This window comes from Lissotriton vulgaris, chromosome 4_1, assembly GCF_964263255.1.
Source record: "Lissotriton vulgaris chromosome 4_1, aLisVul1.2, whole genome shotgun sequence".
Taxonomy (NCBI): Eukaryota; Metazoa; Chordata; class Amphibia; order Caudata; family Salamandridae; genus Lissotriton; species Lissotriton vulgaris.
Genome location: NC_141691.1, coordinates 1,402,355,381 through 1,402,376,798, shown reverse-complemented (window position 1 = coordinate 1,402,376,798; position 21,418 = coordinate 1,402,355,381). Strand labels below are relative to the sequence as shown.

General features: G+C 45.0%; 1 protein-coding gene across 2 annotated transcripts in view; it reads right to left on the bottom strand.

Moving 5' to 3' along the window:
• Positions 1 to 21,418, bottom strand: part of IMPACT (impact RWD domain protein) — a 198,030-nt gene that overhangs the window by 106,673 nt on the left and 69,939 nt on the right. For both annotated transcript variants that reach the window (XM_086965651.1, XM_086965650.1), the window contains exons 4-5: positions 20,499 to 20,561; positions 9,913 to 9,998 (exon numbers count right to left, since the gene is read on the bottom strand). In XM_086965651.1, coding sequence (XP_086821777.1) covers positions 9,913 to 9,998; positions 20,499 to 20,561 — 149 coding nt within the window. The remainder of the gene's footprint in view (positions 1 to 9,912; positions 9,999 to 20,498; positions 20,562 to 21,418) is intronic.

The window sequence follows — 21,418 nt, the reverse complement described above, 5'->3', positions numbered from 1 at the left end:
CCAGGCCGGCCCAGGCTCACTTCCGCCGGGGCCGGTGGCTCACTCGAGGTCGGTGCTTCTGTCCTGGTCACAGGCCCCAGTGCTCTCGTGCGTGGTTTGTTGGGTTCCGGTCCTCGATTTTTTCCAGAAATCGACCCGGTGATTCCGCTCCCGAACGCTGCCGCTTCGGGTGGGTGATGCAGCGGATAAATGTGTCGGATTAAGAATTAGGCCGCAGTGCCTTCAGGAGCCCTCACGCTATGCTGCCGCCATGCTTGGCCGGTAGCCACGCCCCCCCCTATTTTTGTATTTTATCCTTGCTTTAAAACTCATCTAAGGGCATGTAAAGCTGTGTGATTTCTGCATATGACTAAGTTTTAGGCTATATTCTTTTAGAAGATTAATGGGAGAGAGGATGTATTTATTAGAAAATAAAAATCATAGTTATCGGAAACACTTGCAAGTCCTTAAAGTACACCACTGAGGATAATGCTCTGTCTTCTTCCATGCCTGCCTATTGTCACTGTGCATGGAAGGACAACAAAATCGATTCAGACAACTACCCCAACATTTCCTATGGGGCACAGCTTAGTTAGTGAGATTTGGGGTGTGCGAATCTCAAATTTCCCCAACTAAAAAAGCAGTGGCCCACAGGCTGAATGTGTGATGTGATCCAGGCTCGGGATGGACTTTTCCCATGAGGAGCAGGGTCACTACTGATTTGCATTAGTGGGCCTCTAAGGCTGATTTAGAGTTTGCCAGACAAGTACTCTGTTGGAAATGCAACAGAGTACCATGTAAGCCAAGTTCAAGGTCCACCAATTCAATTTTGAGTCCTGCAGGTCGCAAGTTTACTCTGTCAGTGTAACATTTTCTTAGACAGCCTGATGGAGTAGGTGCTATGAGAAGTATGGATTGTGAGGGACAGAAAAAAAAGGAGAAAAAAGAAAAATGTGTGGGTGTTTCTTTAAATAAAAATAAAAGACATCATGTTTAATGGGGCCGTCCATTAAACTTTTCCTACACTGAAAGAAACAACCATGATGGCAGTTCCTGCCAATGTATAGAGATGTCCGGGCTGGTGGACATATCTAAATTTAGCAGGTGGAGTAAAGGCAGTAAAGTCCTCCTCCAGCCTGTCTGCCTTTACTCCATCTGTTAAATCTTAAATCAGGCACATTGGGTAAAAAACAATGGTTTGGAATGCAACCCTTAGGGATTGCCAGTGGTTAGACTATTTGCAAGCTGTAAGAAGCTGGCTCTATAAATGGTATTACCAATAGGTGGTAATACAGTGCACAGAGTCCAGGGGTTCCCCAAAAGTGTGCAGGGCTCTTTGTAAAACCCTAAGTGCTCTATTAGTGGTAGTGTAGGCGAGCAGCCTTAGGCCTAACACGGAGGAGTGTAAGACATTTATTGCACAACAGTGATCAATAATGGACACACATTTCAAGGACTTCCAGACCAATTTTAAAAAAAATATATACTTTGCTTGCATTTTAGTTTAAAGATCAAGATCTTCGCATTCAGGTACATACGTTTTAAAATAAAAATACTTTTCACTTTGAAAATTCGCCACTGAGAAACTTTTCAGTACAATTTGATGTAATTTAGGGGGGAAACAATTTCACGGTTAAACCGGTAAATAATGCACTTACCATACCAGTTTTCGGAAACGAAAGTCAGAAAAGGGCAAGGGTCAGGTGAGTATGAAAACTGCATCACCAGAGGCACAGAGGTGTATGTGAGCAAATGTCAAAATCAGAGTTCAGCCCAATGCACTTCAATGGAGACTTGGGGTGCCTGAAGCCACACTGTTTGCAGGTAAATAGATCTGTTGCAGGGGACAAGCTTTGAGGGTTAGGTTAAGAACAGGGGGGGGAACAAAGCAGCACCAAACATACACCACGAGAGGCACAGGGGCGGTGGAGTGCAGGGTGCAATTTTGATATCAGGCACCCAATGCCATTCAATGGGGGTTCTTGTTTTGGGCAAACAGGCTGCAGGCGTGACACCAGAGGTTGCAGAAGGGAGGCCCAGGAGGTAAGTAGAGATGTGAGGGGTCGTAGGGGCACCGTTGGTTCAGCCCACCAAGGCCCGGGGGCATCAGATGCAGGGGTGTCTTTCAATGTCAGAGTCTTCTTGCCAGAGCCGGTCGGGGTGGAGCCTCTGGATTCACAGTGCAGGTGCCGCCGTGGAGATTAGGAGAACTCAGCCAACGCTGGACATGGGGCCAGGATCGCTGTGTAGGCTTCACTGCATAAGTGAGCCACTCGGGACATGGGCGTAGGGTGCAGTGTGGGCAGGGGTCGAGGTTCCAGCTGATCCAGAGCCATTGAAGTCGGTTTCTTCTGGACAGGACGGCTGTCCACGAGAGACTGGAGGAAGCAGTCCTCCAAGGGTTTTCAGAGGTCGCTGGCTGCAAGACAGGTCGCAGTTTTGCAGAAGTTGGAGACAGGCCGGTAGGGCTGGGGCCAAGGCAGTAATCGTCTTCAGTCTTCTCTGCAGGGTTGTTTTCTTGCTTCTTAGGTCATTGCAGATCTAGTTTCTAGGTCTGGGGGAGCCACCTAAATATATTAGGGGCGTTTTGGGTGAGTAGCTGGTAGGGCCAATGGGCATCTTACCTGGGGTGACTATACCCTCTATTATGCCACGCTCCTGTGGGAGGGGGCATAGACCCAGCCCTGACTGGAGGAGTCGCCCCATCTTCAAGATGACAGGGATTGAAAGATGTGCTTGTCCTTGCCTCACCCACCTTAGGGGTGGAATTGGCAGAGGTGGCAACCCAACTATTCTTTTGAGTTTTCAAGCCGGTTTTCCAGCCCAACTTGAGGGCTGTAAACCAGGGACTGCCATCTGCTGCTAGCAGCACAGGCTGGGGCTCGCATTACAAAGGCGACAGGCCTTTGAAGCTTCCTCCTTCGAGCGCTGGCCCATCCTGGGGGAGGAGGTGTGACACCTCTGCCCAGGATGTGCATTGTTTCCGGTCATTAAGAGCAGGGGATCTCTATCCAGGGGTCCAGAAACATGTCTATGCGTGACAGGCTGCCTAAAGCCAGTCAGTGCCCACATAACGGTCGCTAAGTTTTAAGGTGGCCCCTCTGAGGTGACCTCTGCATACATGGTTCAATATATACCACACTGCTGGCATCAGTGTGGGTTTATTGAAAGGGGTAGTTTGGTACCAAACACTCCTGGGTTCAGTGAAGCCATCATGGTGCTGTTGAACTCGAGTTGTCAAGTTCCCAGCCCATGTACTCTATATGGCTTCCATTGCACTTATGATATTAAGGAATAGACCGTAATACTGTAGGGTATTATCTGCTCAAGCAGATATGTCCACACTTGGGATATAGCGCACTCTGCCTTAGGGCGGGTAAGGCCTGCGAGTGGGGTGATTTACCTATATCTTAGGCAGTGCTTCAAAAGTCAGGCAAAAGCTGGGGGGAAGTGCACTGCAACAGAACCCCATTTTCTCACACAAGAATTCGTCCCATCACCCTTAGACTGGTGTAGCTTTCCACGCCACCTACTGCCAATGTTTGTGAATCCTAAAAAGTATTACATTTGCATCCATTCAAGGAGTACTTCTATGGGTGCATATTTGCTACTTTTTTGGTAAACCGGTAAGTAAGGGGCATTTTTACAAATAAGTGGGGCAATGCAGCATTGTGTCACCTGAAGAGAGCAGGACATATCTTCAAAGAAATTGTGCAGTTCTGCTTTCTCCATGAGCGGACACACTTTGACCTCTCCACCGGCAATGCAGTTACCTTTGCGCCATAGTGCAAGGGTGTCTCCATTATGCTCAGGTTAGCGTTTGCGCAGGAAGGCAGCCCTCCCTGCACAAATTCTTGGAGGCTTTTTCTTCATTATTTGCCTTCCCAGTGGGAGTCTGCTTTGGGCACCTTAAACGGCTATCTTTCTGCCATCTCGGCATTTCTGTGGTTCACAGATCAGCCTTCCCTGTTCAAATCCTCTATTGCAAATAGGTTTATGAAAGGTCTCCAACACATGTCCCCTCCTTCACCCTTTACCATGCCTCAGTAAGACCCAAATTTAGTACTCACTTTTCCAATTTGTGCTTCCTTTGAGTTGCTGCACAACTGTCTTAGCAGGCTCCTTACAATCAAAACCGTCTTTCTGGTAGAGAAAGCATCTGCCCGGACGATCAGTGAGTTTCAAGCTTTGTCATCTAAGCCTATGTACCTCAACATCTTACCACATAAGCTGGTCCCTTGCACCAGAGCTTCCTTCCTTGCAAAGGTGGTCGTTCCCTTTCATGTAGGCCAATCCATCATCCTGCCTACCTTTTTTGCTTTGCCGCATCCCTCTAAGGAAGTGGAGCGACTCCTTTGACTAGACCCAAAAAGAGCGCTGTTGTTCTACCATGACCGCAGAAAAGAGTTCAGGGTGGATAACCAACTCTTTGTGGTGTATGTCGGCACCAAGAAAGGGAAGGACGTGCAGAAACTGACCATGTCCTGATGGATTGTACTCGGTATTCAAATCTGCTACGCATTGGCCAAGAAGCAACCACCTAAGGTTTTGCGTGGATAATTCCACCTGAGCAAGGGCTGCGACCACTGCATTGGGACGCAGAGTACCAGTCCTGGATATCTGCCAGGCAGCAACATGGGCTTCTCTGGACACATTCATTAAGCACCACTGCCTGGACAGTCAGGTCTGTTGGGACAGGCACTTTGCCCTTTCGGTCCTGCCGGACATTTTGGTGTGAAATTATTTCGCAGACCCATCTCAGGGGAGGTATTGCTTGCATATCTATTCTAAGGTAAGGAATCTGCAGCTAGAAGTCTATAACAGATAAACAACTTACTTACTTTCAGTAACGCCTTATCTGGTGGAGACTCTATCTAGTTGCAGATTCCTTACCGACCCACCCATCCTCCCCCCTCTGCGAACAGATTTCTAGGTACAAGACTGTTAACCTTTTAGGACCCTAGCTTTGCACACCAGTGGTCAATGTTCTACGTGGCTCCTGACATCGACAGTCACGAAAAGAAACGGATATCAGCGCGCTCGGTGGTGCCTTTATAGACACCACACGTCACTTCTGGCGCAGATCACACCACATGGAGTCGAACAACACTATGTACCGGCGGCGTCCGAGGTACTGCTCATGAATATTTCTGGATCCAGTATGACACCTGGGGATAATTCTAAGGTAAGGAATTTGCAGTTAAAAGTCTATATCAGATAGGTACCACACAAGTCACTTCCAGGGCGGACCATGCCACGTTAAGCCAAACTACGAAACCTACCAGCGCATAGAGGTACTGCTCACAAAAAGATTCATGTTACAGTCTGCCACCTGTGGGTAATTCTAAGGGAAGAAATCTGTGGCAAGAGGTCTCTATCAGATATGCCAGCATCAGGCAGGCACACCATTTTGGGGCAAACCAATGTCTACAACTCTTTGAAAATGTGGGTGTGCGTCAAAATCCAAGTTTGGATGCACAGGAGCGTCAAAGCACCAACCAAAGAATGCCTACCTGTGACGTAAGGCAGAGCAATGCCCTGTGTTGACTTTACTGTGTTACTTTTTAGGTCTCACCTTCGCAGCACGCATGCGCTGAAAAGGCAAAAAGACTTTTTGGGATCGCTTTGGCTTTTCAGCCAAAAACGTGCACGCGTTCCATTGCCTTCAATGGCAACGCGTGCATGTGTGGCTATTCACTTGCGGGAGCGCGCGGAGCCATATAGGAGCAATTATCGCTCCCGGCGCTGCACGCTCCCGCAAGTGAAACGCTTTCACTTGCCCCTCCCCCTGCTGCCTCCTTTAAGCGCGAGGAACGCGCTTGTTTACGCTGGCAATCGGGCCGATTTGTTTGCAACCACAAAATAGTGGTGTTCATTTGCGCCCTAGACCCTTGTCTCGTAATTGTGGCGAGTCATGAGACAGAGAAATTAGCGTCTTAGAGAAAGTGTGCTTACCTCGGATTGGTTAAAGGAACTCTCCTTCATGTGATTGATTAGAGGGACTCTTGGTAGCAGTCACTTGCTTGCCCTGGGCGGCTGAGCCTAAACTAGCCGCAAGTAGTAGTGACTCTAAATTGTTTGAGCCCCAGCGCAAGCGTGTGCCTGCAGATACTACTTCTCCGGCGCACGTAACCGCCTCCGTCTTTGGACGGGTTTTACTATCTGCTTGGTAAAGGCATTCGTAGTAAGGAGAAGCGTTGCATTTCATTCCTAAAATAGCAGGAAGCTCTCAGGTTAGGCGCACGCCTCCTGTGCAACAGTGTGGAGCAGGACCCTAGAACTCGCCCCGCACCGCGGGGGCTTTTGTTAAGCCACTGAGTGGAGGACGATTTCCGCTTCTGGCGGACGGAGGCCTTTCATAGACAGTATAGTGACAAGAATGGTTGCTTAGATCGGAGTAAATCATGTCTTCCCCTCTTATTGACCTAAATTCTTACATTTTCGTCCATCATTCAAACAGTTGAAAACTGTTTTGTTTCATATTTTGCAGCGCTTGTTATATTCATGAGTTCGGTAACTGTAACTATTACTTCTGTTTATAGCCAATGCGCTTTCCCCAATTAGTAACTTGTTATTGCATTGTAACTCAGATGCGTTAGATAGCTGTAAAGTGCCTCAATCATGGAGCAACACGAAGAGAGTCAATAATAGTAGCAAGGAGCAGTAGATGAGCAGGGACTGTATGAACGCTTCCGCTACTCCGTCTGTATTACCATATTGTTTTCTGTTCTGAAATCCTTGCCTCTTAAGCGCTGTGTGCCCAGGGCAGAGCGCAGTAGGAAGCTACCAAGTCTGTTAGCGTCACAAAGGGAGATAAGATTTGAGTGCCTCTGTTCTATTAATTAAAACATTAGTGGCTGGCGGTACTTTCCCTCCATGGATGTGTTGCCTACAACACCATTCACATAAGTCTTCTTTGTTTTGAACTGCCACAGACACTGCGCTCAAAGCATGCTTGCTTTCTATTAGTAGACTGCACCTGCAAAGCACATTATTGCACAGGGCCCAGTGGGAGTCGCGCACGGTGTTGAGGCTCCCGGGTCTGCATGGAGTTGCTTTTGCCCCGTTCAGTGGGCTGTGTCTGTCTTTGGATTGAACACACCTGCAGCAGAAAGGTGACCACGAACTTACAATTCACCTTCGCAAAAGATAATTGGGGGGTGGGGGGATTATGGGAGGGCGGTAGAGAGAGAGAACCTCAATAGACGACCTCCAACATCTCTTACCTGGTCAAATGACCAATTGATCCAGCCTTTTATATATTTCAGAGGCTATTTTTCCTATTAGTGTCTTAGACCATTTATTCTTTTACTAAGAACTATAATGTATGATAAGCTATAACCTACCCTACTCTTATTACATTAATGATTGTACAAATGGTTCTCTCTAGTTTCCTTTTTCTTTTCTCTCTCGATCTCCTCGCTTCTTTTGTCCATCGAGGTAACTACATCTGTAGGTGTCTATTGCAATGTTCAAAACTTCAATGCCATATAGATATATATTTTTTTTTTTCAGAAACCTGGCACTGTGCCTCCATCGAATATTGAAATGTGGTAAGAGTGTGACCATCACCAAGATAAACTGCTTAGCAGGTTGTAAAAAGAATCTGCAAAAAGGCTGGTGGAATCGTGCTAGAAGACCATGCAACTACTGCTTTTAGCTGGCAGTCACACAGATGTTGCTTCTGGGAGCAAGGCACTGTCTGACTACAATTCACTGGCTAGTAGATGTGGCTAATGTTGTTTATTTATTTATTTATTTTTAGAGTTTTCTATAGCGCGAACTTGAACCGATTAGGTTATCAGAGCGCTTTACATAGCACCAGTTCTGTTACATGTTATCACAGCAGTTTACATAGAATCAGTTACGTTGCACATTTCAGGATCTTGAACCGATTAGGTTATCAGAGCGCTTTACATAAGACAGCATTCGATGTCCAGTGCCCTCCTCCGCCGTGTAGCGGGGGACCTCTTCCAGCCCTCCGAAGTCGTCGAGCTGTCGGGACTAGGCTCCTGGAATTTCAGCTGCCCCTTTACAAGGCACTTTACATAGAATCAGTTACGTTACACATTTCAGGAACACATTTCTTTTTGCTCTAGTGAATAGGGTTATCTCTTCACACGGGGGAAGGGATACACCTGGCTATATTCCAACAGTTCCACAGGTGATTAGTCGTTAACGCTATAATTCTAAACACCGGGAGGGGATACACATGGATACAATCTAAAAATCAAATAGGATACTAGTCGTTAGAGTTATCTTCTATCTTGACAGGAGGGATGTGACTGGAAACACTCTATGGGTAATATAGGGGTGGTAGAGAGTACAAAGGACCGCTGCAAACACTACACGAGTACCAGCATAGAGGAGGGGTGGGTGGGATGCAAAGGTCTGGAGGGAAGGGCTAGAGTCCAGCGAAAACTGTCCAAAAAAAAACAGCAGCATTCACAGCATAGAGGAAGGGTGGGTAGGATGCAGGGTATGGAGGGAGGGACTAGTCCAACGAAAAAGTCCTCCAGAGTCCACCAGGGCACTATCCTCTGCGTTCGTGTTCCCGGAGCCTGTGTCTGCCGGTCATAGAAAGCGTGTCCCCAAGGGCGCCATCTTGAAGTCAGGCACCGTTGGCGCTAAACAGCGTAGTCAGCAAGGGGGAAGGGGGGGGCACATCTCTGCCCTCGGGCCCAGGCCCGTCTGTGGCGGAGAGAGGGGTGAAAAATGCCATACCTTGCCTGTGACCAAAAGTCAGTAGGTATAGCTGTGTACCCTGAGACATATAAAGGCACGGGGTTACTAAAAAGGCATTTCTTGTTGTAATATTCTTTTCAATCATCCAGTGAGACCAAAGTAAGTAAATATTTAATGTTTTCTTTTTTAAGACTTAATTGGAATCGCCTAGCACATGCTCCTAAGCAGAATCCATCAGGGGGATCTCTATGACCTGGCTTGTATGCCACTTCACAAGGGGAACCACAGCTCTTGACCCCTAATCTGTTCAAATTCAAAAAACCCTCCTACTTGGAATTGCATCAACACACTAACATAATAAAAAAGGTAAATCACACAACTCTGCTTGCTGATCTATGAGGACATTAAGATCTTGTGCTCGGCTATCTCCTTACCCATGTCCAGCATAAAGATAGAGTTCTTGGTTCTCTTTACTCCCTGGAAGAGGAGCCCACCCTATCTACTTATTCGATTCCATAAATAGAGCCAGAGCCTCTTCTTTGTTTGGGTGAAGGCAAGACCTCCATTTTATCAAGTTTGTGGGGTGCCCGCTGACACTTTTTATTCCCTTTAAACTGATTGCAGCAGGGGTGATTTTCCAGAACTTAGCAGGATCATACTTGGTTTCTTTTGTATGCTTGAGACAAGCTTCACCAATCCATGAACCAAACCCAAACCCAACCCACAAACCAGCAACCCAAAAACAATATTAATGGTATACTTACATGCTACACTGTGAAACAGCAATATAATGCAAATGGGAAGGCACTTCTGATGGAGCTAGCTTCGGCACATAGGCTTAGAAGAAAGTGCAAGGGGAGAAGAAAACAAATCTCTGGCGGAGAAAGATGGTACTGCTACTACTGTATTTGCTGTGAGTTTGTCCGAATAATTATTGGGACACTGCCATTCAGGGAAACAATTCCCAGGGATGTTACCTATAGATCTATAACAGTTTGATTACCCAGGCCGTTAACAGCGTAAGATATGTGCGGCACAGCCACAGATCATTTTCAACCAATTTGTATTAAACTACGGGACTAAGAAGCTCTTCCTAACTTAACTGTGGTCTCTCTTTGACTTTGAAGACAACGGGCTTGATAAGGAGGCTAAGTCACTCATGAAGGAACATTATTGTAAACATGCTTTTCAAAATGAATAATATGGCCTGAACATTTCAGTAAATCGTACATGTTCTACCGACTCTACCTGAATCAACAAAGCAAGATTTTTCAAGAAGTATTTCCCGGATCTTTTCCACCCACTGGTACAGAATACTTTCACCAAGGCACTGCCTAGAAAACAAACAAAACCACGGCTTTTCAAAATCATCATAAAGACCCCATTCCAACCTTGAAACACATACAAAAATAGAAACAGTTCTTATGGTATGTGGATGGCAGTGACAAAGATGACAATTTTAATATATGTGAGTTAATAGAACGCATCTTACTGAAAAGTGTACTACAAATTCTTTTCAAAACTTGTTTACGAACAGTGCTGCTGAGCTAGTCTATAGAGCTGTGAAGCAACTAATTGGGTTCATTCAGGAGACAAAGACTGTTCTTTATGTGGGATATACAAATGATACACTGTTATTCGGCAGTTCCCCCTAAACACCTACCTACTACTCAATGGATGACAACTCAAGGATAAACTGTGTGTTTTATCAGCTTGATACGTCAGCCTATAAAACTACGGTATCAACAGTCATCTGCTAGCATATGCCTGGGCACCTTCTACTCAGATTTCAACAATGTGATTCTTACACGTAGGCTGCTAGTTGTCAACATTTGTTTAGTTTCACCCCCATCCCTCCAACTTTACAAGAAAAAGGTTCAAGTTATTCTTCGATCTTCAACATGAACACTTAGTTAAATCCTGCTCCAGTATGTTTTTCCCCTGCCCCATCACTCACATATAACATCCATCCTTTTCATGCCCTTTTGGTCTTGGGTGTTTAACATACAATTCCTGCATGTGAGGCAAACGTGTGTAACACACATTTTCCTCCCTTGTGGTCCTCCCTAACTCTGGTAGCACTATAAAGGTTCAGCAGTTCCAAGCCACCGTCCCAGCCACATAAAATGCGCCAAGATCTTCGGCATCATCTCAATCATCCAAGAGGAAAGTGCAGGGTTTGCCAACATACGTCCCTGCTGTTTTCGCAGTCAATGTAAACACTTAGTGGATTTTTACCAAGGTACATTACAGAGTCACATGCTCCATCATAAACCTGTACTAGATCCTTATCTTTCACATAGTCTTGCCACATGCCAGCACTACTCTAACCTACGAGCATGTTTTTAAAGCAAACTTGGTCATGTTTCACTCTCAAGAGCCATTAAATACTTTCCAAGTTCATCCCACAAAAGCTCGTCATACATGCTTGTCAAAAATACCGGCAGCAAGTTCATGCTCCTTGACTATCCTTCAAAAGAAATAAAAACTGATTCTCCAATCTCACAGTGTCTAATTTCAAGGTGAGCATCTTTGATACAACACTGTAATAAATGAGCCACTTTTGTGATTTTGGCACCCTGTGATGACCCTCACCACCACCATTTTAATTCATTTTAGTGTGTTCCTTATTGTAGGATAGTCCTGCATTTGCCTGCTTCTCTTCGCTTCTGTAATCTTGCTGTCTTTCAGTAGGAGCTGTTAATGAGTGGAACAGTCTTGCCAAGAGCAGAGCGTGGGGGATGTGTATTTGTAGGCGTGCAGTTGTGCAGGAATATGTCATTGGTGAGAATTAAGAGTTCTTACTATTGGCTTTGACCATTCTGTTTTCTGACTTTACCTTGCTTTATGGCAGTGCTGACTATTGCCTTTGACATACTCTCATGGGATCTTGCTTTTCAAATCCATCTTGCTTTGGGCCTTTCTGTCCTGCACGAAGATGTTTTGCTTTCACTTGTTTTCTGCACTCTGTGTGCTAGTAGAAACCGGTTCTTATCAGAGGAATGTACAGGCTCCTTCTCGAAGTTATAGCAAAGGCCTGATCAACCAATGCTGTGTCCTGGGCACGGAGTGGTACGGAATCTGATGGGAAAAGAAGGCGAGGCTTGCTAAAAGCTTCGACCAACGTTTTCACTTGTATTAAAAGGGGGAGCTTCCACTGGTCTGGTGGAAGTGGAAGTTTGGGAGTTTGGATTCCGAGTGAGGGCTGACGTGTCTATCTCAAATTGAACCTCGATTGCTGAGCTCTGATCCCCGGCTGTATGAAGACTTCCCCCGGCCAGAAGTGGGCAGTGTATGCATCAGGTGATGTATTGAGTTTTGTGATTATTGCCATTGTGATGTGAGCCAGTGGCTGTGATCGTTTGAGGTGTTTTCTTTGTGGTGTGGGAGGTGCACATCCAGAGTGATCCTCTACTCTGTATATATATCTTTCTGATCTCTTGCAGGACGTCCAGTGTATCTTATCTTATATCAGTTATTGCTTGTTTATTAATCAGTATTATAGTTTGCTCAGTTATTGATTCATGCCTTTTAGATTATAAGTCTGCTACATATATTTGAATATAATGCATTTGGTATCTGAGACAGCCTTTGTTTAGAGAGTATTATATAATAAACCCCAAGCCTTATTCTAAAAGTGATAGTCTTTGCATTTTGTTAAATAAAACTCCTTTTCAAAAGCTGCTGTTTGTTTTGTGTTGCAGTCTTGCTGTGCCAGGGGTGGTAAGACATGATTAAAAGTGTATATTATTCAAAGGTGTAATGACATATTTGCCTCCCAGGTGGGAGTGTAGTGATTGGGTGTGACTTATTGGTGAGAAGCCACATTCAAAACAAACACTTATTCTTAATCAAAAGGAAATAAGGCAAAATAGCTCACAGTGTCTATTGAAGGTTTCCGTAAACCAACATTACTAGGCATGAGCATTGGGGTGCAGAACTTTTCCTAGACTAGAGGTAGATATTAAATAAATTACATATACATGCATAGATCCTTTAAGGACCATGCAGGTTCATGTACTCGCCGACCTCCGTGTATATATAGGGGAGGGAATCTGATTGCATGTGCCCACCACTGTGCCTCCAGCAACATGGCTCTATTTGAGTAGAGAAGATGGTATGCTCTTTGCTTTAGTTTTTATTAAGAGTAACCAAGGGCAGTAACTTGGCCCTAATGCCGCTGGCCTAGACCTTTTCCCTTCATGCAAGTAATTTTGCGATTTCAGAAAAGCTAACAGGAAACAACCATGGCATAGTTTGGCCCTTTATTTCAGGAACAGTTCTGCACGATAAAGATGACAACCTAGAATTCTATTTCTCTTTCAAACACTTCTGATTTATAGCCCATCTCAATTACTGAAACAACTCCAGCAGATCTGCAACTTAAATATAAGGTAAGTAAGAAGACAGGGATCCCATTATAATTCACCTACTCATCCAAAAGACAGGGTCCAGCTGGCCTATAAAGCAATCAGGTAGTGCTCGATGGGCTGGTTTAAAAGGTCAGTGTGTGGGTCGGTTTTGTGGCTGGTTGTAAGCCTCTTTTAAGGTCTGGTGGTCCGGTTTCTAGTGTTGAGTTCCTTTATATTAAAACAAACATTGCCTGCAGTCTTCCATACCTTATGAAAAACCAATACAGCATGTGTTCTTCAAGTTCATCAAAACTGCCCCGATTTGCAAGCATGGCCCACTTTTTCAGATGGCTGGAACAATTTTCTGTCCCCGCCCGACTCTGGGAGCCTGGATAGCCCAATATAACATTGTACTACCTAGTGGCCCAGCCCAGACAGCTACTAAAATGGTCTGAAGTAGAAATAATAAAGCGTTATTGACCAAACACTTACAATGAGACCTCCACTGAAGGTAGCGAGCCTGTCAAAACAAAGTCCCTTAAATCCGAAACAATGCAGCAGGAGATCTGATATAATAGCATAGCCAACTTACCAGAAATGGCTTACGGGACAGAAAATCTTTTCATGGACAGGATTTAAATAGGCATAAGACCTGGTTAACATCCCACAAAACGGAATACCTTGGTTCTGGTGGCAAGGAGAGGCGGATGGCCCTCATAAATGTGCAGAACAACGGATGCTCCCCTACCTTATGACCCTGAATCGGGATGCGGCCTGCCGAAACAGCCGATCTGAATGTGTTTACCATCTTATAGGCCACAACTTGTGAAACTAGCGACGCAAGGAAATTCAGGATCTGGACAATGTTGGACCCCAGGGCATCGCAACCTTGCGGACTTATATCGTTTGTTGGTACAGTCGGCCCATGCTGCGGTCAACATCATCTCAGCCTCTTCTGAAAGGCCAGGGACTCTCCATCTTTCCCTGCAATCCTCCACGCCATGAATGGTAACCTCCCCTGACTGACTAATGGGTGAGTATTCCGTAGACGATCCCAAAGGAGATCTGTAACATGGGGTAGATGGATTGAAGAATCCCAAGAACTGGAAAGCAGACTTTCGGCCTCCAATTCGGCGTGAAAAGGACTATGCGAGCCTGTTGACACCGCACCTGAATTAACAATCTCATGATCAGTTCTGTAGGAATGCGTCTGTCGCGCCGCCAGAGGGTCCGGCCTCCAACTGAAGTACTGATGTTATGTTATGTTATTAAATACTTGTAGAGCGCACGTACACCCATAGGTTTCATGGCACTAGAACTAAAAACTGTTGCGGCAGAGTTACTAGGCATATGATTGCTCAAATAACCATGTTTTTAATGCCTTTGTGAAACTAAGAAGGTTATCGCAACTTCTGAGTGCCAGAGGAAGGGAATTCCAGAGTCTGGGGGCCAAGTGAGAGAAGCAGCAGCCTCCCTGTCGTTTCCGTCTAAAAGATGAAGTAGTTAGCAGGGAGAGGTGGGCTGAACAGAGACTGCGCAGAGGGGTATACTTGGTTATCATACTGCTGATGAATCTGGGGCTTTTGCCGTGCAGAGCCTTAAAGGCTAAGCATCCAATCTTGAAGACTACTCGTTGGGCTATCGGGAGCCAGTGGAGTTTTACCAGACCAGGTCTAGCTGACAGCCATTTGGGTTGTTTATGAATCAGTCTTGCTGCCTGATTCTGGACCATTTGAAGTATTTTTTGTAGACCAGCAGGCAGACCGAGATAAATGGAATTTGAGAAGTCGAGCCGTGAGAGTATGAGGGCTAGCACTACCTCTATTAAAGCTGAGTAAGTCTGCAGGTGTGCGATTTTCCTAATTTTCCGTAGTTGGTGGACAATGGAGGAGATCACGGCACCCACCTGTCCCCGAAGCAAGAGGTCGGCGTTGATAATGACACCTAGGCTTTTCACAAGAGGAAGTAGGGGTGGGGGGAGGCCCGAGTTCTGCTGGCCAGAAATGTGTGCCCCAGCTATTCTTGCTGTTCCCAGGCAAAACCAGCTCTGTCTTGTCCCGGCTGAGTTTCAGGTGGTTCACATCCATCCAACGCTGGATGTGGAGCATGGTTGATTGGAACTCACTTACAGCATTAGTGGAACCAAGTGGGAATATGATCTGAAGATCGTCAGCATAGTTGAAGATAGTGATGTTTCTGTTTTTCAATGAGTGGATCCACGGTCTTAAATATAAATTGAAAAGCAGCGGGGATCAAGAGGAACACTGTGGGACCCCACAGGTGGAGGTGAGCTTGGGGGCAGTAAAATTCCCAAGCCTTACTGCTTGAGTGCCGTCGACAAGGAAGGATTCAATCCAACCAAGTGCAGGTCCACGCAGGCCGGCTTGCTCGACGCGGTTCCACAGGATGGTGTGGTCGACCGTATCGAACGCGGCTGAAAAGTACAGGAGCACCAGATCTTGATGGTCGACCTTGTCTGCGTTTTCTCTGAGAGTGTCCAAGACTGCAAGGATCACGCCCTCCGTTGAGTGCGCCGGGCGGAAACCAGCTTGGTTTGGCTCTAGATAGTCTGAACATTCAATGAAGCTAGACACACACCTGGCTACATGGGCCTCTAGTATTTTTGCCAGGAAAGAAAGGAGAGAAATAGGGCGGTAGTTTACGGGGTTACTAGGGTCAGCCCCTGTTTTTTTTATATGGGGCACTACCGTCTCATGTTTAAAGGCGCTAAGAACCTTGCCTTGGGCAAGTCATTCATTGAGAAACCAGAGCACGGTATGGGGCAAGACGGTGAATATCTCTATTGTGGCGTGTGGGGGACAGCAGTCATCGGGTGATCCCGATTTGACACGAGTCATGAGTTCTGAGAGTGTTTTAGGACAGATGGGTTGGAGGGTGTCCCAATTAATAGTATTGGGGAGACTAGCTTTAATGGAAGAGATTTTGTCCAGAAAATAATCATTCAGGGAATTGCAGAGTTCTTGAGTCGGGGTCTGAGTAGGCGAGGTTCTAGCATCGTTACATAAGTTGTTCACTATTTCGAAGATTTCTTTGGATTTGTTGTCGGCATTGAGTAATTTTGTAGAGAAATAAGCCGTTTTAGTGGTCAAGATGGCTTTTTTATGCTCTCTACGGGCGGTGGCAAATTGTTCCCTGTCTTCAATCGAGTTTTTGTTTTTTGAGGTCGGTGGTGAACCATTTGTGTGCATCTGAATGGCGAGCGCGGGAGAATTTGACGATTGGGGCATGAGTATTGCTAGCTGATAGTAGCCACTCTGTGACCTCTATGGAGTTGACGTCCTGACAAAAGATGGGTACAGAGTTCTCCAAGGTATCAATGAAATCCGATTTATTTATGGATTTCCACTTCCTGGTTACACCCTCCGCCGAGGGGGTGGACTTTTTATAGCTACTGGAAGTAATTGTGAATTGTATCAGGTGATGATCTGACCAGATGCATGGGGATATTAGCGGGATGGAGAGTGAGATATTGTGGGACCAAAAGTGATCCAGAATATGTCCCTTTTCATGGGTGGGGTTGTGTAAGTGCTGGACTAGGTTCAAATTAGATAAGAGTTCGGATAGTTCAGCTGCATGAGGTCCCCCAGAGACATCATTGAACCAGTAGTTCAGGTCCCCGACCAGGAGCACCTTTGCATAGTTAATCACTAGGGTGGCCATTTGTTCACTTAGGGAAGTAGGGAAGGTAGGCATTGCCTGAGGGGGACAGTAAATGAGAACCAGCACCAAGGAACCGGTGTCTATGTCCAATTTTATGACCATATTCTCTACCTCCGGGAGAGTGAGGGAGGACATGGTGGTAAATTTGAAGTTTTTGTTAATTATGGCAGCAACACCTCCTCCCGCCTTTCCAGGTGCCCAATTAACCGACAGGATGTAATAGTCGGAAGGGAGGGCTGCTAGGATATCGGGTAAAGAATCCTGGGTTAACCAGGTTTCGGTGATGAGAAGGACATCTGGTTTATCTGAAGTAAGCAGCAGGAAAATGTCAAGTTGGTGTTTGGATCCACCTGATGGTCCAAGCAAGACACAAAGAGATCCACAGTGTTCAACGATTGTTGATTTGTTTGAAAACTTCTAGATTTGTTTGCCAGAGGTTCATATCAGACCAATCTCTCGAGCATCGATCTGCTCCTCTGTGACCAATATGTTGTTGGAGAGGCAAAATGTCCTTAATTTCTTGGCCATATTCATCAGCAGTTTTGATCGGGGGCCTCCCAGGTGATTGATATATTGACCGCTGACATACTGTCCATCTTTAGGAGCACACAGTAATTCACTCTTTCCTTGGTCCAGTACTTGACTGCAATTAACCTGCTATTAGTTCCAGGCAGTTGATGTGGAGCTGTTGCTCTGCCATGGACCACTTTCCTCCTGTGGATGAGTCTCCACATCGAGCCCCTCATCTGGATTTTCTGGCACCTGACTCGATGACAATATACGGATTAGAGACAAAAATGTCTCTGCCATTCCATGCCTCCATATGGGGAAGCCATCAATGCATCTCCTCCCGGACCCCCTCTGTCAAGGGCACCTGCTATGAATATTGAGCCGCCTGTGCGGGCCCGGGAAACATCGCCTGTATGGAGGACGACAGGACTAGCACCCGGGCCACCTGGCACAGTTACATTGATGGACGGGCTAGAGTGCGTTTCAACTCTAAGAAAGTGGAATGCAAACTGCAAAGGAGAACGGGATTTGGACCAGAAAACTCACAGGAGCTGGGGACACAAGGAACCACCCAAGGTAAGTACCCAGGAACCCCACGGGGACAGTATGCAGAGTGGAAACACAGTCATGTGCCCAATGGAAGTCAATGGAGAAGTTGCAGTTTTACCGAAGAAGGACCAGGGATGGACTTGCCGTAGCGGGCACCAGGCGTTTTCCCAGTGGGCCAGAAGGGTGAGGGCCCGTTTTTGATCGGTTGGAGACATTTTTGTACAGGGGACCGGTTTTGCAGCACTGCTGCTATATCGGCACCCTGTACGAAACGCAGCAACAGTGTTTCCCACCAGCAACGCACGCCCCCAAAGAAACCCTGTGGAAGACGGAGGTTGGACTGCCACCCCTCCCGTGGATGGGTCTAGCTCTTTTATGCTTTAAAGCACTGGCATTCATCCAGTTTGCATTTTGCAAATATCCTGAGGCTGTCAAGATACTGCAACATAACTAGCCTGTGCACACTAAAATGCAGATAACCTGTGGAGTACAGAAAGCACTAGTCATCTTTGAAGAATTCTGTACCACCCGAGGCCTTGAAGTAAATGTGTTAAAATCCAAATTTATGACTTTTAACCAGCATAAATCTTTTTAAGGGAAATATTTTAATGAATAACTTACCACTTGAACAAGTGAGGGCATTTAGCTACCTGGGTGTTAATATTCAACATGATTTGCATTGGAACCAGCAGACTGAGTTGGCAACGCTTAAACATCGCCAATTGGCTGGAGCATTGTGCTCTGAGCATGCAAAATCATTAACCAAGCCAATTGCTCCTGTCCTCCGAGTCTATGACGCAAAGGTGGTTAGTTCAGCCCTCTATGGAGTAGAGATCTGGGGATTCGAGAATCTAAACAAAATGACTATATCTGAGAACAAGTTTCAACGCAATCTTATTAATTTACCCCAGAGTACTCCCATGTTTCCCGTTTTCTATGACTTAGGAATGAGGCCAATTAAGTCTATTGCAAATTTGCGTCCGGTATTTTACTGGTGGCGCCTGTGGACAACTCCTGAATTAAGAATATTTGCCACAGGCCTTACGGATATTATCAAGTGTGATTCCTTTCATAAAATTAAATGGTTATCTGGTATTAGGGGGATTCTTGGAGAACTAGGAATGCAAGCGCTATGGGAGGATCCTCTTAAAGCTAGGTTACCATCCAAAAAGGTTCTCAAAGACAAATACTGGGAGATGGTAGCATCCAAACTTTTAGGACAAGTGCCCCACTCTCGCTCACAGGGATCTTTCTTGATTTTAAAGATGTGACTGCCCTAGAAGCATACTGGAATGACATAACCAAGCCACTTGATAGAAAGCTCTATTTTAAGCTTAGAATGGGAAGCTTGCCAATTAGAGCATTTACTTCGAGATGGTCCCATGGCGAAATGGTTACTTGTCCCTGTTGTCCAGCTTCCATGGAATCAGTCACTCACATGTTATTTGGGTGTCCAGCATACTCTGCCTCGTGCAGGGCATGGCTACGACCAATGTGTAAGCTACTAGGCACCAGGAGTGGAATGGTAGCAGTTAGAATTATTTGTACAAGTACCAATCCTTTGGTTTACATATCAGTGGCAAAGTTTCTAGGGTGGTCCTGGACTCTAAGGAGTAAAATGATTAGTGGTTGACTTGGAAAGACTTGTTTTTTAATTATGGTTTTGTAACATATTAGGAATCATATATATCATGAAATTATCGTATGCGCAATTTTAAATCATGTAATTTTAAACTGTATAATATTATACATTTATTTATAATGTGTGCTTAATAAATTATTTTTATCCTTTTATGACAAAATGTATGCATTCTGCTTTTATGACATTTGTCGAATAAAGCTTGCTTGACTGACTGCAGATAACCTGCATTTTTTCAGCATATGGCTGAAAACATAACTACCCTTCTGGTTCTTATTAATGTATGCAAGATGTGCTACTGTTAAAATTCATACTTTGGTAAAATTGTCTCTGTGAGATAACCACTAGCATGTAATTTGTTAAAATGTTATCAATTAAATGAGCAACTGTCTGTGATTCACCCTACTTGTAGGGTTATCCTGGGCAGACCTTCAGACATGGTGTATAGTAGATGGGACAGTGTGGCATCCTTAAACTGGCTTGGGCTTTCACACATGCAAAGTCAACAGCGGGGCAGGCCAGCAGAATTTCAGCAAGGCATCTAACCTGTCAGGATGAGGTAAACTTTTAGCACCTAAGAGAGGATCGAAAGAAGAGCAGGTATTACTCTAATCTCAAAATGTATTTTGGGGCTGGTGCTTATGTGACATGATACAGGTACACTTTATCAGTGTCTGCTCTTGCAGAAAACCTAGTGTTATCGGTCCAGACAGATCCAGAAGACAGAGAACAAGATGGACGAATAGATGGTGAGGGAACAGTTTGACTGTATAGTTTGTCTGTGGACAGCATCCATTAGTCATTCTCCATTATCTTCACTTTACTTATCCATTCATATAAAAATTGCTCATGATCTTTAAGGGTAACATACAAACTATTGTACACAAGGGAGTTCCTGATTAGTCTTCTACCCTCTCTCACTGCGATGTTCACAATCGTTATTGCCAAACCTAACTATATATGAACATTTCCATTCCAATTCCTTCAAACTAAACAAAACTTTTACTCTCGCAGCTGCACAGCACTTTTCCGTAACCTCAAGGTGACATAGTTGATAGAGTAAAAGAATTCTCAAAAAGGAGCAAATTAAAACGTTAACTTACACATATATCTCTTCCAAGCTGTTTGTGATTTCTAAGCGGTCCTCTCTTCGCAACCATGGAGCACTAGAGCACAAGAAAATCAGTTTAAGTAGAAACAGATATAGCAATCTTAGGTCCTCAAAAAGCACAATTCTTAACAACTCCAGACATCCCTTGTGTGAGTAAAACAGTATTTTATTAATTACCAGACTACAGAGATATATTAATCTTCTGGCTGATGGTGTTCATCAGTACATCTCTATACGCTTGCCTCAGAGATGGTCTTCTTACTTCCCTGTTCAACTAAGCCCTCAGTGTAGAAATCTAAAGAGGAGAAATACTATTGATGAATAAACAAATCACATAAAATGTGTTTTCTCCTAATGTTTACACTAACCTCAGCCCTTGATATATATTAAGAAACGGGTAAGATAAAATATACTAAGAAAAATGTTGTGTAGAACATTGGATTTTTAAGTACACGGTGCTTATAATTCCTCTCCCTAGAAGCTTACAGACAAAATCATGGTGGTAAACTTTCAGGCAAGCATTGTGATCCTGGTGATAGTATCGTGCTATTAGCACTTGGAATAAAGAGGTAATCAGTGACCTTTGTTGTGATTTACCAGTAGTGTGAAAAAGGATGTGAAATTCAAAATTATAGATGGAAACTGTTCTGAGCAACATCAAATAGACAACAAAAGCAAAGCTTAACTCCACTATGATGTCACTCAGAACACCATGGAGTAAAACATATCCTTAATTCACATTTTACCAATTCATAATTTTATGTTGACCCTAACTTATTTGACTGTTTCACGCTGCGCAATTCAGCCACTCAAAGGCTAATGTTTTAATGAAATGTTTATTTTGAGCAGTTGAACCTCTACCTGTGCGACTCGCTGGCCACCTACTTCCATCGCAAGATCGCAGACATCCAC